Genomic DNA, 11,653 nt, shown 5'->3' with positions numbered 1-11,653 from the left:
GCAAAGATCCCATGTGCCGCAACTATGACCCAGCTCAGCCAAAATAAATAAATATTTTAAAATAAAAAAGATAAAAATTACTATTAGGGAAAACTCCAGATTATTCAAGGGAATAATATGCATGCACTGGTTTGTCTGTCACAAATTATGCTTTCAAGATTACTGTTAATTAGTAAATTAACAAGGAATCATGGACTGGGAGTCAGGACACTTGGGTTCTAGTCCCAGCTCTACCTTAATTGATGTGTGATCTTAGGCAAGTCATTTTCCCTCTCAGGAGCTTGATAAATCAGGTGGAAGAGGGAAGTTAGACTAGCAGATGATGCCAGAGTTTCCATCCAGTTCTAACAGAGGCTGAGAGCAGTCAGCCCTCCCTATTCACAGATGCGGAACTGCTACCACGAATACAGAGGGCTGCCTGTACTACATCATTTTACTTAAGGGACTTGAACATTTGAGGACTTTGGTGTCCGAGGGGGATCTTGGAACCTATCCCCCACAGATAAGCAGGGACGACTGTATATCTTCCACTTAATCATCTCTACACATGCAGCCTGCAGGAAGCCCTTTGAAAACTTTCTTCCTCTAGGAAAGATCTCAGCAAGGACAGCTCCGCTTTCCTTAGAGCTCTGCATGAATCTAGGAAGCCTGCTTTGTCTCCTCACTACTTGAGCAAGATGCGGGGAGATGAGCAGGAAAGCCAGAGTGGGAAAATTTGAGAAAGCCCCAGCAAGGTAGCTTTGTATAGTGCAAAGAATATGGGCTCAGGCATCCAAATCTTGGTTCAGCTACTTACAAAGTGTGAATGAAAAATGTTGCCCGCCATGTGAGTAAACAAAGGATGTTGCAGCCATCAAGCCACTACAGGCGCCTGGTAAGCCCAGAGAGAACTCAGGATGGATAGGAATGGGCTGCCCTGCTGCCAGGCCCTCAGCCACTGCAGCCACCTCCAAAGGTGTGCCCTGAGGGACTTGGGATGGGATAGAACAGGAAACTGGCCCTAGAGAGCTAAGGTGTAAATCAAAGGAATAATTTCAGTGAGCCCAAGCTCTTACATTTTCCCATACATAGAGTGCTAACTTCATTAACTTGAGATATCTGGTTTTCTTTAATTAATAATAATCCTTTGATGTTCCTAATACATCAAAGTTGTATTTGTCCTACACAAAGTCCTAATACAAAGTTCCACCTGGTCTTTGTTGCAAAAACTCCTGTATATCCTGGTTCCTCCCTTACCTCTTTGGAGCAGTCCCTTAGAGCCGTCTGAGAGGCTGCCTCCCAGGCTTGAAGTCCTCAGAAAGACTGCCAAATAAAACAAAATTCTCAACTTTTAGGTTGTGCAATGTTTTTCAGTCAACAAGAGTAATCTTGAGAAAGTTACTTAATTTCTTTCTGCCAGCTGTGAGTTGTTATGAGAATTATATGAGTAACATGAAAATACCTGACCATATATCAGTTACTCAATAAATATTATATCCTGTTCTTGTCTTCACCCTCAGCCCATTTAAATTTTCACGGGAAGAATACCAGTTTGAACTCTGGATCAACCCAAATTTTTGTGCTTTATTCACTCAGCTATCCTTTATTTGAAGTACTGATGGTGAGGCAGGCAGATGAAAAATCATACCTATATCAGTATTATCCTATATCCATTATTTTATTTAAAGTGAATTCCTGGGTCATCAGTCTCTGGACCAAGGCAAAATGCCCTGAGTTTCGGTATTACTACATTCTAGTCACGTATCTGTCTTCTCATTGGTAAAGTTAGTAAAACATTACCTGCCCTGTCTACCTCAGCGCTGTTGTGTATTAAATGAGGGACAATGCTTACAAAAAACATTTTGTAAACTATACAAATGCAGGACACATATTGCATATTGTCGTTGGTAATCATACGCAAAAAATAAGTCATTCCCAAACCAAATCCGAATGATTTTTTAACCTCTTGCAGTTTTCTAGGCCCTTGTCCCTCCGTTAGTTAACAGAGAGTCCTGTGAGTGTGCGTATATAAGTGCTGTTCTTTATCAGTAGCATAATGCATGGATTACGGATTTGGACAACCTGCGATTGCGCGACTTTCCGGCCCGCTGAGTCAAAGTGCTGTCACATAACTTGGGTCAACAGGTTATTTACTCCCTAACACTTCGGAGTCACGTGGCAAGTGAAACCAAACCAAGCCTCAGCCCACATTCCGGAAGTTCCCCCGGCGCCCCCCCCCACACATACCCCACCCCTTCCCTACAGTAAGTCTCCTGGCTCTTACCCTCCCTCAGAACCAAACCCCCGCCAGACAAATAAGTGCTCCGGCCGCATTGGCCCCACTCCTTCTCTGACAGCCCGTTCCGACCAGTTACGGTGGAGCCTGCCTCGAGACGGTAATCCCATTGGCTCAATGCACTACCCCTCAAAACCTCTGGATGTCTTTAGCGTCCAATCAGACTCAAGTGTGGGAAGAGCGCCACGAGGTGGGGGAAGGGATGCCTCTGTCAGTCTTCGGCAATCCTATGGACTCTTCCCTCCTTTGTTTTCAACCCCGCCGTGGTTTCCCGCCTGTAAAACTGACGTCCAGAGGACAGGCACTCAAGCGTCCTGTGCTCCAGTCACAGCCATCTCTATCCTTCCCTGAGGAGCCAGCAAACCCTCAGGAAGATTTGCTATCGCTAGGAGAAACTGAGGCAGAAAGGGCAGGCTGCTGTTTTAAGACCGGTTTGTGCACGCTCCTCCTCTTAACCCCCTGCTCCAGCTACTGCGCCCCTATCGTGGCTCCTGGCTAGGTGCAACCCACTTACGTAGTGTAAGGCTGGGGGCGGGGTTTGGCTAGGCAGGTCCAGGATGCGAGATCCTGGAGGAAAGAAAAGGTGTAGCGTTTGGGGCCATCAACGGGCTAGGCTGGCTTGGCAGGGCTGGGCTCTTCGGAACAGGTAATACCCAGGGGGGGTGCCTGTTGGTCTGAACCAGAGAGATAAGGCCGAAGGCGAGAGCTCCGGGTGACAGGCGAGGGGGCTGCACAGGTGAGGAAGGGGGATAATGGAAGAGGGAGAGGAGCCCAGAAACTGTGGGGGGTGGGGGAGGGGGAGAGCCATCATTCTCCTTCTGCAACTGCCCCCCTCTCCCCCATGCCTCCCCGCAGAAGCATGGATTTCAGAACCCCTGACCTGCTGGAAATGTGGCTGGAGCCTCCAGAAGACGTCTTCTCAACAGGATCCTTCCTGGAGCTGGGACTCCATGGTCCACCTTCAGAGGTCCCAGTAACTAGGCTACAGGAACAGGGGCTGCAAGGCTGGGAGTCCAGTGGGGGCCATGGTTGTGTGAGTGTGATGAATGGGAGTGGGTGTGGGTTGAGACAACTCTGTGATAAGAAGTCCAAGAGGCTTCAGCTTCCGCTTAGAAGTCTGAAGACAGAGCCCCTAAAATAGACATGAGCTGTAACTATCCTCATGTCCAAGGACAGAAGGGACTGAAACTGAAGCATGAAGGATCTAGTTTTGACGTTAGATAGGACTTCCAGAATTCTTCCTTATACACATATACACCCTCTTCTACTGTAGGGTCTTCAAGAGAGTGAGCCTGAAGATTTCCTGAAACTTTTCATTGATCCCAATGAAGTGTACTGCTCAGAAGCCTCTCCTGGCAGTGACAGTGGAATCTCTGAGGATCCTCGCCATCCAGACAGTCCCCCTGCCCCCAAGCCACCCAGTTCCCCTGCCCTCTATGAGGTTGTCTATGAGGCAGGGACCCTAGAGAGGATGCAGGGGGAAGCTGGGCCAGCTGTAGGGCTCATCTCCATCCAAATAGGTCAGTGTTCTTTGTGGGAAGCGGACAATGGCCCTTCAGGTTCAGCCCTAACCCTGGGGTTAAGGGAGTTTCCCCAACCTGTGCCACTACCCAGGGCCTGCGGCCATCCATCTCCTTTCTCCCAGCCACCTATGTTTCCCTCAGATCAGTGGAGCCCACCGTTTATGGTGCCTGATGCCTGTGTGGTCAGTGAGCTGCCTCCCGATGCTCATGCCCACATCCTGCCCAGAGCAGGCACTGTAAACTCAGTGCCTCCTGCAGCCCTGGTGAGTCCTGGGGGTCAGCTGGGGTCAGTACTCCCTGATACACAGAACTGGGGAGAAGGGGATGAGGGAGGGGAAAACTGATGCTGAACACTGTCTTTGCCCTAATTTTTGTGGCATCAGGCCTGAATGCCAGGGAGATGTGGGCAACTTTAAGAGCAGGAAAAGACAAGAGAGACAGAATCCCTTGGGGGTAAGGGGGTGATGCCTCAGTTAAGGAGAGGGTGGGCTGAGCGAATCCAGGGATAGGGTTTGGAGAAAGCCCAGACCCATGAGCATTGTCTGCTCAGCTAGGGCCATCGTCTCGGCTTTGGGTCAGGATGTGGAAACGTGACAGGCCACCTGGGAATCCAACTGGTTACTGGGCACAGAATGTAGAAGCAACTGCAACTACGTTTTTTACTGGAACAATGGTTCAGCAGGCACCCACTGCCCATGGTTACAGTGTAGGGGAGTAACACATCACATACCTTCCCAAGGCTAGCTGGGCTGGTTCCTGCAGCGGGGATGAGGAGGGGGTCTTGCCCAGGTCACTGTTCCTCCCTTTATCCTGAAAAGGACTCCTTGTGTGCAAAAGGCAGGGAATAGGTTCTAGCCTCCCTGAAAATCTGTGGTTGAAGCTGAGACCAGAAGCCAAGCCAAGCATCTTAGAATCTTGGGCTGAGGAATCTTAAAAAGTCTGAGGCATCTAAATTTGAGTGTGCGTCAGAAACACTGGGGAGTTTGTACTGGACCACCGGGGAAGTCCCGGTTTTGTTTTGTTTTGTTTTTGGTTTTGTCCCTGGTGGCGCAGTGGTTGAGAGTCCGCCTGCCGATGCAGGGGACACGGGTTTGTGCCCCAGTCCGGGAAGATCCCACATGCCGCGGAGCGGCTGGGCCCGTGAGCCGTGGCCGCTGAGCCTGCGCGTCCGGAGCCTGTGCTCTGCAACGGGAGAGGCCACAACAGTGAGAGGCCCGCGTACCGAAAAAAAAAATAATAATAAAATAAAATAAAACCCTCTAGGGGAATTCCCTGGCAGTCCAGTGGTTAGGACTCTGCGCTTCCACTGCAGGGGGCACGGGTTCCGTCCCTGGTCAGGAACTAAGATCCCGCAAGCCGCACGGCGCGGCCAAAAATACATACATACGTACATACATAAATACCTGTAGACCTCATTTTTAGAGATTTTGAGTAGGTGGATTGGGAGGGACACCCCTCTAACGATTCACCAAATAGTCACAGAGGCAAGAAGGGAACATCAGAATAAGGCAGAGATAGAAGTGGTTTAGCTAAAAGCCAAAGACCATCAACAGGCAAAAGCAAATTCCTCTTGAGTCACAAAGTGAAGCATAAATCTTTCAAAAAGAAGTATTAGTCAGAAAAGCAAGTTACCCAGTTGATGGGCTCACATTAACCAGACACCTGTCTATGTTCCCCACATACTTTGTTATGAGAAGTTGTTCAGTCTGGTTGCCTTTGGGGAATTCTTTGAGAGGGGACAGAACTTCAGTCTGAAAGTTAGGGCTCAGCCCCTAGGGGAGGATGGGCCATCGCCCCAGGGATCTCCTTGTGGTTGGCAGGTCATGGTAACACTGTGCCAAGCTGAAGTTAATGGCTGACAATGAATCATCTGCCTGCTGTAAGGTCAAGCAAACCCTACCTTAGTGAGTTACTCCACATCCTCTTCCAATACCCACAAGGTCTCCGCAAATGTGGACCAGAATAGGCCCTTCCTAACTTGCTGTGATTGCCAAGGTCTTAAGTCTGTGGGCAAAAATATGACAAAACCACCTTTCTCCCTTGTCAGCCTCAGGAAGTCCCTGTGGTTTAATCAACAGTCTGTCTGCATGAAGGTCCCTGCCCCTCATCTCATTTTACGGTTTGTTATTCCTCAGTGCAAATAGGAAACTCTCTCCAGGAGGCAGGCAAGGGGAACAGCATGAGTACTGAAAATGGGATGACCCTCTCTCCATTCTCATCTTCTCTCGTCCCCCACCAGCTGCCCTGTCAAACCTTGTTCCTGACAGAAGAGGAGAAGCGTCTGCTGGGACAGGAAGGGGTGTCCCTACCCTCTCACCTGCCCCTCACCAAGGTAACACGCTTCCCCAAAGGGTATCGTAACCCAGCGGCTCTACCATGGCCTCTGAGGAGCCAGGATAGCAGGGGAAGAGTTGAGGAGTTGGGGGAGGTTAAGGGCCCAGGACTGACACACCCTGGGCCTCCAGGCAGAGGAGAGGGTCCTCAAGAAGGTCAGGAGGAAAATCCGTAACAAGCAGTCAGCTCAGGACAGTCGGCGGCGGAAGAAAGAGTACATCGATGGACTAGAGAGCAGGTATGTTTGGACTCACATTTCTGGATTCACGACTGGGCCCCCTTCCTCACCGAGGCAGGCAAGGTCAGGGACTCATGATTACAGAGCCTTATCCTACCTTTCCACCCTTCCTAGGGTGGCTGCCTGTTCTGCACAGAACCAGGAACTACAGAAAAAAGTCCAGGAGCTGGAGAGGCACAACATGTGAGTGAAAACATAGTGCGTGTGTTGGGGTAAGGGTGCAGCACACAGGGATACCATTCTTGGGCCCTGGTTCCCAGGAGATCTAACTCTTCATTCCTCGTTTCCCAGCTCCCTGGTGACTCAGCTCCGCCAGCTGCAGATGCTTATTGTTCAAACCTCCAACAAAGCTGCCCAGACTAGCACTTGTGTTCTGGTACCATTAATCTATTTCCCATCTCCCCTGCCACGTCCTCCATCTTCTGCCAGGTTGCCATCCTGATGCCCCCACTCCATAGCCAGACCTATCTTCCCATCCCTGATGACCCCAACTGCCCCCTAGTCACTCTGCCCTCTGCTCCCTTCCCTTATTGTCCCCACAGCCCAAATGTCCTCTTGCTTCTTCCCAGATCCTTCTTTTCTCCTTGGCTCTCATCATCCTGCCCAGTTTCAGCCCCTTTCAGGGCTTACCAGAAGCTGGGCCTGAGGATTACCAGCCTCATGGAGGTGAGAGGCAAGGGCAGGAAAGGACTCTGTTTTCCAGAGTAATCAAGAAGTGGGAGGGAGGTCCTGTTCTGTCTAGGATCCCCAACCAAGGGAGCACTATTCTACTGCCCTTTTTCCTTCACCCCACAGTGATTTCCAGAAACATCCTGACTCACAAGGACATGACAGAAAATCTGGAGAATCCAGCGGTGGAGTCCAGATTGGAGGGGCCACCTGGGGCCAAGGGTGTAAATGGCTCAACAAGGACACTGCTTGGGAAGACAGGAGGGAGGGCAGGCCCCAGCAGGCACATCAGAACTGTGCTGCATGCAGATGAGATGTGAGCGGTAACACTTCCTGGACCACTTCCCAATCACAATAAGGAATCCAGGGCTCTGCTGGCTGTGGTTCTGCTTCCTCCTGGGGTTCCCACTCAGGGCTGTTTGGCCTCAGGGGTCTGAATCACATCAGGATGCCCTAGATGTCTGTACCCCATGGCTCAGTCTGCCTATGTCAAGGGGCACCTCAAATACTTTTGTCATGTATCTGTGATTTTATTTCTTCTTTGGGGATAGGGTTGAGGGGAAACTGACATTTTGGCTGAGAAATAAATTTTTTTTTTTGCTAAAATTGTATCCTGACAGTTTTAAGTAGTAGTAGAAGAGGGAGGAAGATAGGTACCTGGTAAACTGAGGCCTAAAGTTGCCACCCCCTTTCCCTCTCTACCCCCATGACTTCCTGCCCCAAACCAAATTACACTAGGGAAGGAAACGATTTTACTCTTTTTATTCTGCTCATTAATGATTTAGACGAGGAAGATGGGAGAAAGGGGGTGCCACCACAAGGTTCCAGAGAACCAGGGGCACGAGTCAGTTCATTCCCCTTTCTGTCTGAGGTAGGGTCTCTAAGACCCAGATGAAACGGGAGGAGGTAGCTATATGGACTCAATTTGCTTCCGGACCTTTTCCAGCGCCTTTCTGTCCAGTTGTCGCTGACGAACAATGACAAGGCAAGCAAAGACCAAGGCCACACCTATGACAGTCCCTTCGAATTTCCAGAATAAGTGTTGTTCCATCAGAGCTGAGCGGCAGCTGAGGGCAAGAAGAAACAGTTATCCCCAGGGAAGACCAGACTGCCTCTCCCTCTAATCTCCCTCCTGTTTCATCCTCACCAAGATATATCTGAGGAGAAAAGAGGAAACCAGCGTCAGCCTTCTAAAGTGTTGACAGTACAGGGACTTCCCTGATGCTCCAGTGGTTAAGACTCCGCGCTTCCACTACAGGGGGCACAGGTTCGATCCCTGGTCGGGGAACTAAGATCCAGCATGCCGCATGGTGCGGCCAAAAATAAAAATAAAGGGTTTACAGTACATTAATCCCATTCAAATATTTAATTTATTTTCTGGTGAGATAAGCAGAGCTGGTATTAACCAGTTTTAATGATGAGAAAATATGGCCCATAATATAGTGCTGAGGAGTAGAGCTGGGACTTCGGTTCAAGTAATTTGCCTCCAAATCCCCTCCCCTTTCCAATATGCCATGCTACCTCCATACAAAGAGGAAGAGGCAGGACTATCTACCTAAAGTCACAGAAGCAAAGGGGTGATCTAGGAGGATTCAAGAAGAGAAACAGCACTTGCCTTTTGAACTCGCTCCTCTTAGTTGAGCTGCATGTGATTTTCTCCACATACCCTGTGGAACCACACTCGGGGGTGGTTTTCTGCCAGGAGGAAAGGACCAAAGCACTTGTTAGGAAGGGGCAGCAGGAGAAACAGGAAGGCTGCCATTCAGAATGGGCAGGTGTCCAAGTGCTACGGCTCAGAGCTGGTGGGCAACAGAGAACTAATGAAGAGTTCTCACGGGGGTGATGAGGTGGTGGTTACAGGATGAGAAGTACGTGTTACTAAGAACACTTCAGGGTCAATAGTCTACGAGAGGCAAGGGCAGGTTCCAGAACCTACTAGATTAAAAATGAACAGAACACGGTTATTAGCTGAACGTTGCCATTAACTTGGAAAGAAAAGGGCACATTTTCAGGGGCAAGACCAGTTTAGATTTGGACTCACACTGAGACTGCAAGGAAAAAAGACGAAAAGACAATGCAAAGGCATACTTAGATAGACAGTCCCTGTCTGATTCGATGTAAGAAGAAGGGGAGAGAAAACAGATACTCACAGCCTGGAAATTAGAACATGGAGCACACTCTTCCGCCACCACAAACTCTTCCACCAGCCAGCACGGCAAATTTGAGGTGCTCACTAGAGAGGGAGAGAAATGCAAGCCCCAGACCTCGTTCAGAAAATATTTCTCCCCTAAGTTCTGCCCATCAACTTCCCATCACAGCTGAATGCCCTCGCTCCACGTGGTGCCGCCCTTTTCCACCTGATCTCTAGGTATATGGGAGGAGGTCAAAACAAAACAACTATAGGGGCGTCGGGTTCCCAGACCATCACCCACCTGACAGCTTCTCCTCCCGCACGGGAGCTTCTGCTTGGCTGAAGCGGGTGAGGGGGGGAAATGGGCAAAAGTCAGAAGCCGGAAAACAGGGAACCTCCCCCCACCCCACCCCCCCACCTCCACGGTCCAGGGACACAGGGGCGGGGACGATCCGATCCTCCCGTCCCCTCCTTTTCCCTGCCCTCAGCCCCTCCTTACCAGAGCCTTAAAGTGAAAGCGCAGAGCAACCAGCAGAGGTGGCGGCCCTGGGGGAGGCCACGCCTCCCCGCGCCCGCTGGCATGGAGTGCTCAGTGTCCCACCTGTCGGGACAGAGGGACCTGCCTGACTGGCCTCCTGCCTCGGTCGGAACGCAGAGACCGCGCTTACACTGCAGTCCTCGGGGAGGTTCCAAGTCAGGGCTGCGAAATGCTGGGGTTGCCTATCAGATCAAAGGCTCTGTCAGTACGCCCCCATGGTCACGGCGAGAAAAGGCAGTACGCATTTTTCGGGTCCATGAGCTTCCTTCTTCGGACTGGTACGGTCCTCACGGAAGGCCGAGGGGGCGTAGAGCCTAGCACCTCCTCCGCTCCGCTTCCGCTCCCGGCGCGGCCATCTTGCGCGCAGAGGATCCTGGGCGCGGGCAGGTTTTCCAGAGCTAGGCCAGTCATCGGAAGAAGAGGCCCTTGGCTTGCCTGATGGGCCTCGTAGTCTTCCGCTCGCTGCTCCCTGGGAATTGGATCTCCCTGCATGTGTGCAGCGAGATGCGACCCATTGGCTCGGCGCACCGTTGCATTATGGTCCTGGTAGTCTTTTGCCGGAACCGAGAAGATGGTGGCTGTCAGGCTTGTGGTCCTTCTCGATGCTCCATGGGCTTACGCCTTTTTGCCCCTCTGGGCTACGTGAACAGCGAGACATAAAAAGGAACTATACGTCGCCCTCTCAGGACTTTCCTCCCTCTTTAAGATCCGAGGACTCACCATTAAGCATCAGGCTTTCCGATACCCCGCCCGCTTCCCGCCTCGAACGATCGTCTAGGGGAGAAGCTGGGTTGGCGGTCCAGGGATGGAGGTGAAACAGCACTTCCTCCTCTCTCCAGGGGCAGGAATACCAGAGACTCTCTGTGAATGAAGCCTTCCCCTGTCTCCGGGCTCCCACTCAGCTCTACTCAGATGTCACCTTCTCGCATGTTAATTGCTAAGTTACTCCCCAGAACCGGTCCTTTGAATAACCTCCTTAAATGTTCTCAGCTCTCCCTTGCTCCTACCTAATGCAATCAAGAGCGTGAGATTTGAAATCCCAAGAAGCGTTGAGTTTAGGTTCATAGGTTCAGGTGCTTATTAGCTACGTGACTTTAGGACGGTATCTGGCAGTCAATCTTCTGTGGAAAATGGAAATGCTAATGTGCATTTTCTAGGTTTATTTTTTTTTGCGAGATGCAAATGAAATGTGTATGAAAATCCTTTATTCTCTTCTAATTATATTGCCTCACATTTCTACTGTACTTTTTGAATTCAACGTTTAACTCATTTTGATCCTTTTCAGTAATCCTGAGGAATCAGAGTTGATATTATCCCTATTTGATGAATAAGCTCAGAGTGTGTCACTTGTCCAAGGGCACACAGCTAGTAGGAGAGCTGCGACCTAAGCCTAGACTTTCAACCCCCAGGCCACAGATTTGTGCCTGCTTTCCCTCCCCATGGAGCCAAACCTTGACATATATCCAGAACTGCAGCGACTTGACCCACATTCTGGGTTCATGCTTTACTGTCTGGTAATGTATTAGACACTATCCTAATTCTGCCAGAAATTTCCTCCTAGTTTTACATACATGTATGTCTGCAGCCTCTCAGACAACTGGACTATGAGTTTAGTTTTCGTAGTTGCTCAGTAGATAGATAGGAGGTATTTGAAATAAACTTCATATAAATCTAGGCACTATTAATAATCTGTATCCCACTTCTTAAGATCAAAGTACTTATCCCCATGCTTTCTTCTTTTTTTAATTTTTTCCCATGCTTTCTTCTTAACTCTGCTCCACACTCTTCTCCCTCAGGAAGTCTTTCTAGCCTAAAGATCACAGCTACTCCCCTACCCCCACAGCCCTAAGAGCTAGCGCACTTTTGGAGATCAACAGTATATCTGGTGCTACATCCCATAAATTCTCTCTTCCCAGCAGACTAAAATCTGGCTGCTCAAGAGCAA

At 50.0% G+C, this 11,653-nt stretch overlaps 2 protein-coding genes across 2 annotated transcripts; one reads left to right on the top strand and one right to left on the bottom strand.

Annotated features, from left to right (window-relative positions):
• Positions 1-2,510: 2,510 nt before the first annotated feature.
• CREB3L4 (cAMP responsive element binding protein 3 like 4) lies at positions 2,511-7,472 on the top strand. Its single transcript, XM_082865721.1, has 10 exons — positions 2,511-2,706; positions 3,131-3,308; positions 3,549-3,795; positions 3,940-4,061; positions 6,038-6,130; positions 6,264-6,370; positions 6,485-6,553; positions 6,662-6,746; positions 6,940-7,036; positions 7,166-7,472. Exons 2-10 carry the CDS (start codon positions 3,135-3,137, stop codon positions 7,357-7,359), a joined length of 1,188 nt encoding a protein of 395 aa, XP_082721847.1. The 5' UTR covers positions 2,511-2,706; positions 3,131-3,134; the 3' UTR covers positions 7,360-7,472.
• A 320-nt stretch (positions 7,473-7,792) lies between these two features.
• Positions 7,793-10,078, bottom strand: JTB (jumping translocation breakpoint). The gene is made up of 5 exons (XM_082865722.1): positions 9,670-10,078; positions 9,472-9,509; positions 9,190-9,272; positions 8,655-8,734; positions 7,793-8,106 (listed from the first exon to the last, which is right to left on the bottom strand). The coding sequence occupies exons 1-5, from the start codon at positions 9,750-9,752 to the stop codon at positions 7,950-7,952; spliced, it is 441 nt and encodes a 146-aa protein (XP_082721848.1). The 5' UTR covers positions 9,753-10,078; the 3' UTR covers positions 7,793-7,949.
• Positions 10,079-11,653: the final 1,575 nt, after the last annotated feature.

Source organism: Leucopleurus acutus (genome assembly GCF_964270905.1).
Source record: "Leucopleurus acutus genome assembly, chromosome: 2".
Lineage (NCBI taxonomy): Eukaryota > Metazoa > Chordata > Mammalia > Artiodactyla > Delphinidae > Leucopleurus > Leucopleurus acutus.
Note: the sequence above shows the minus strand (reverse complement) of the source record. Positions and strands in the feature narration are given on the sequence as shown.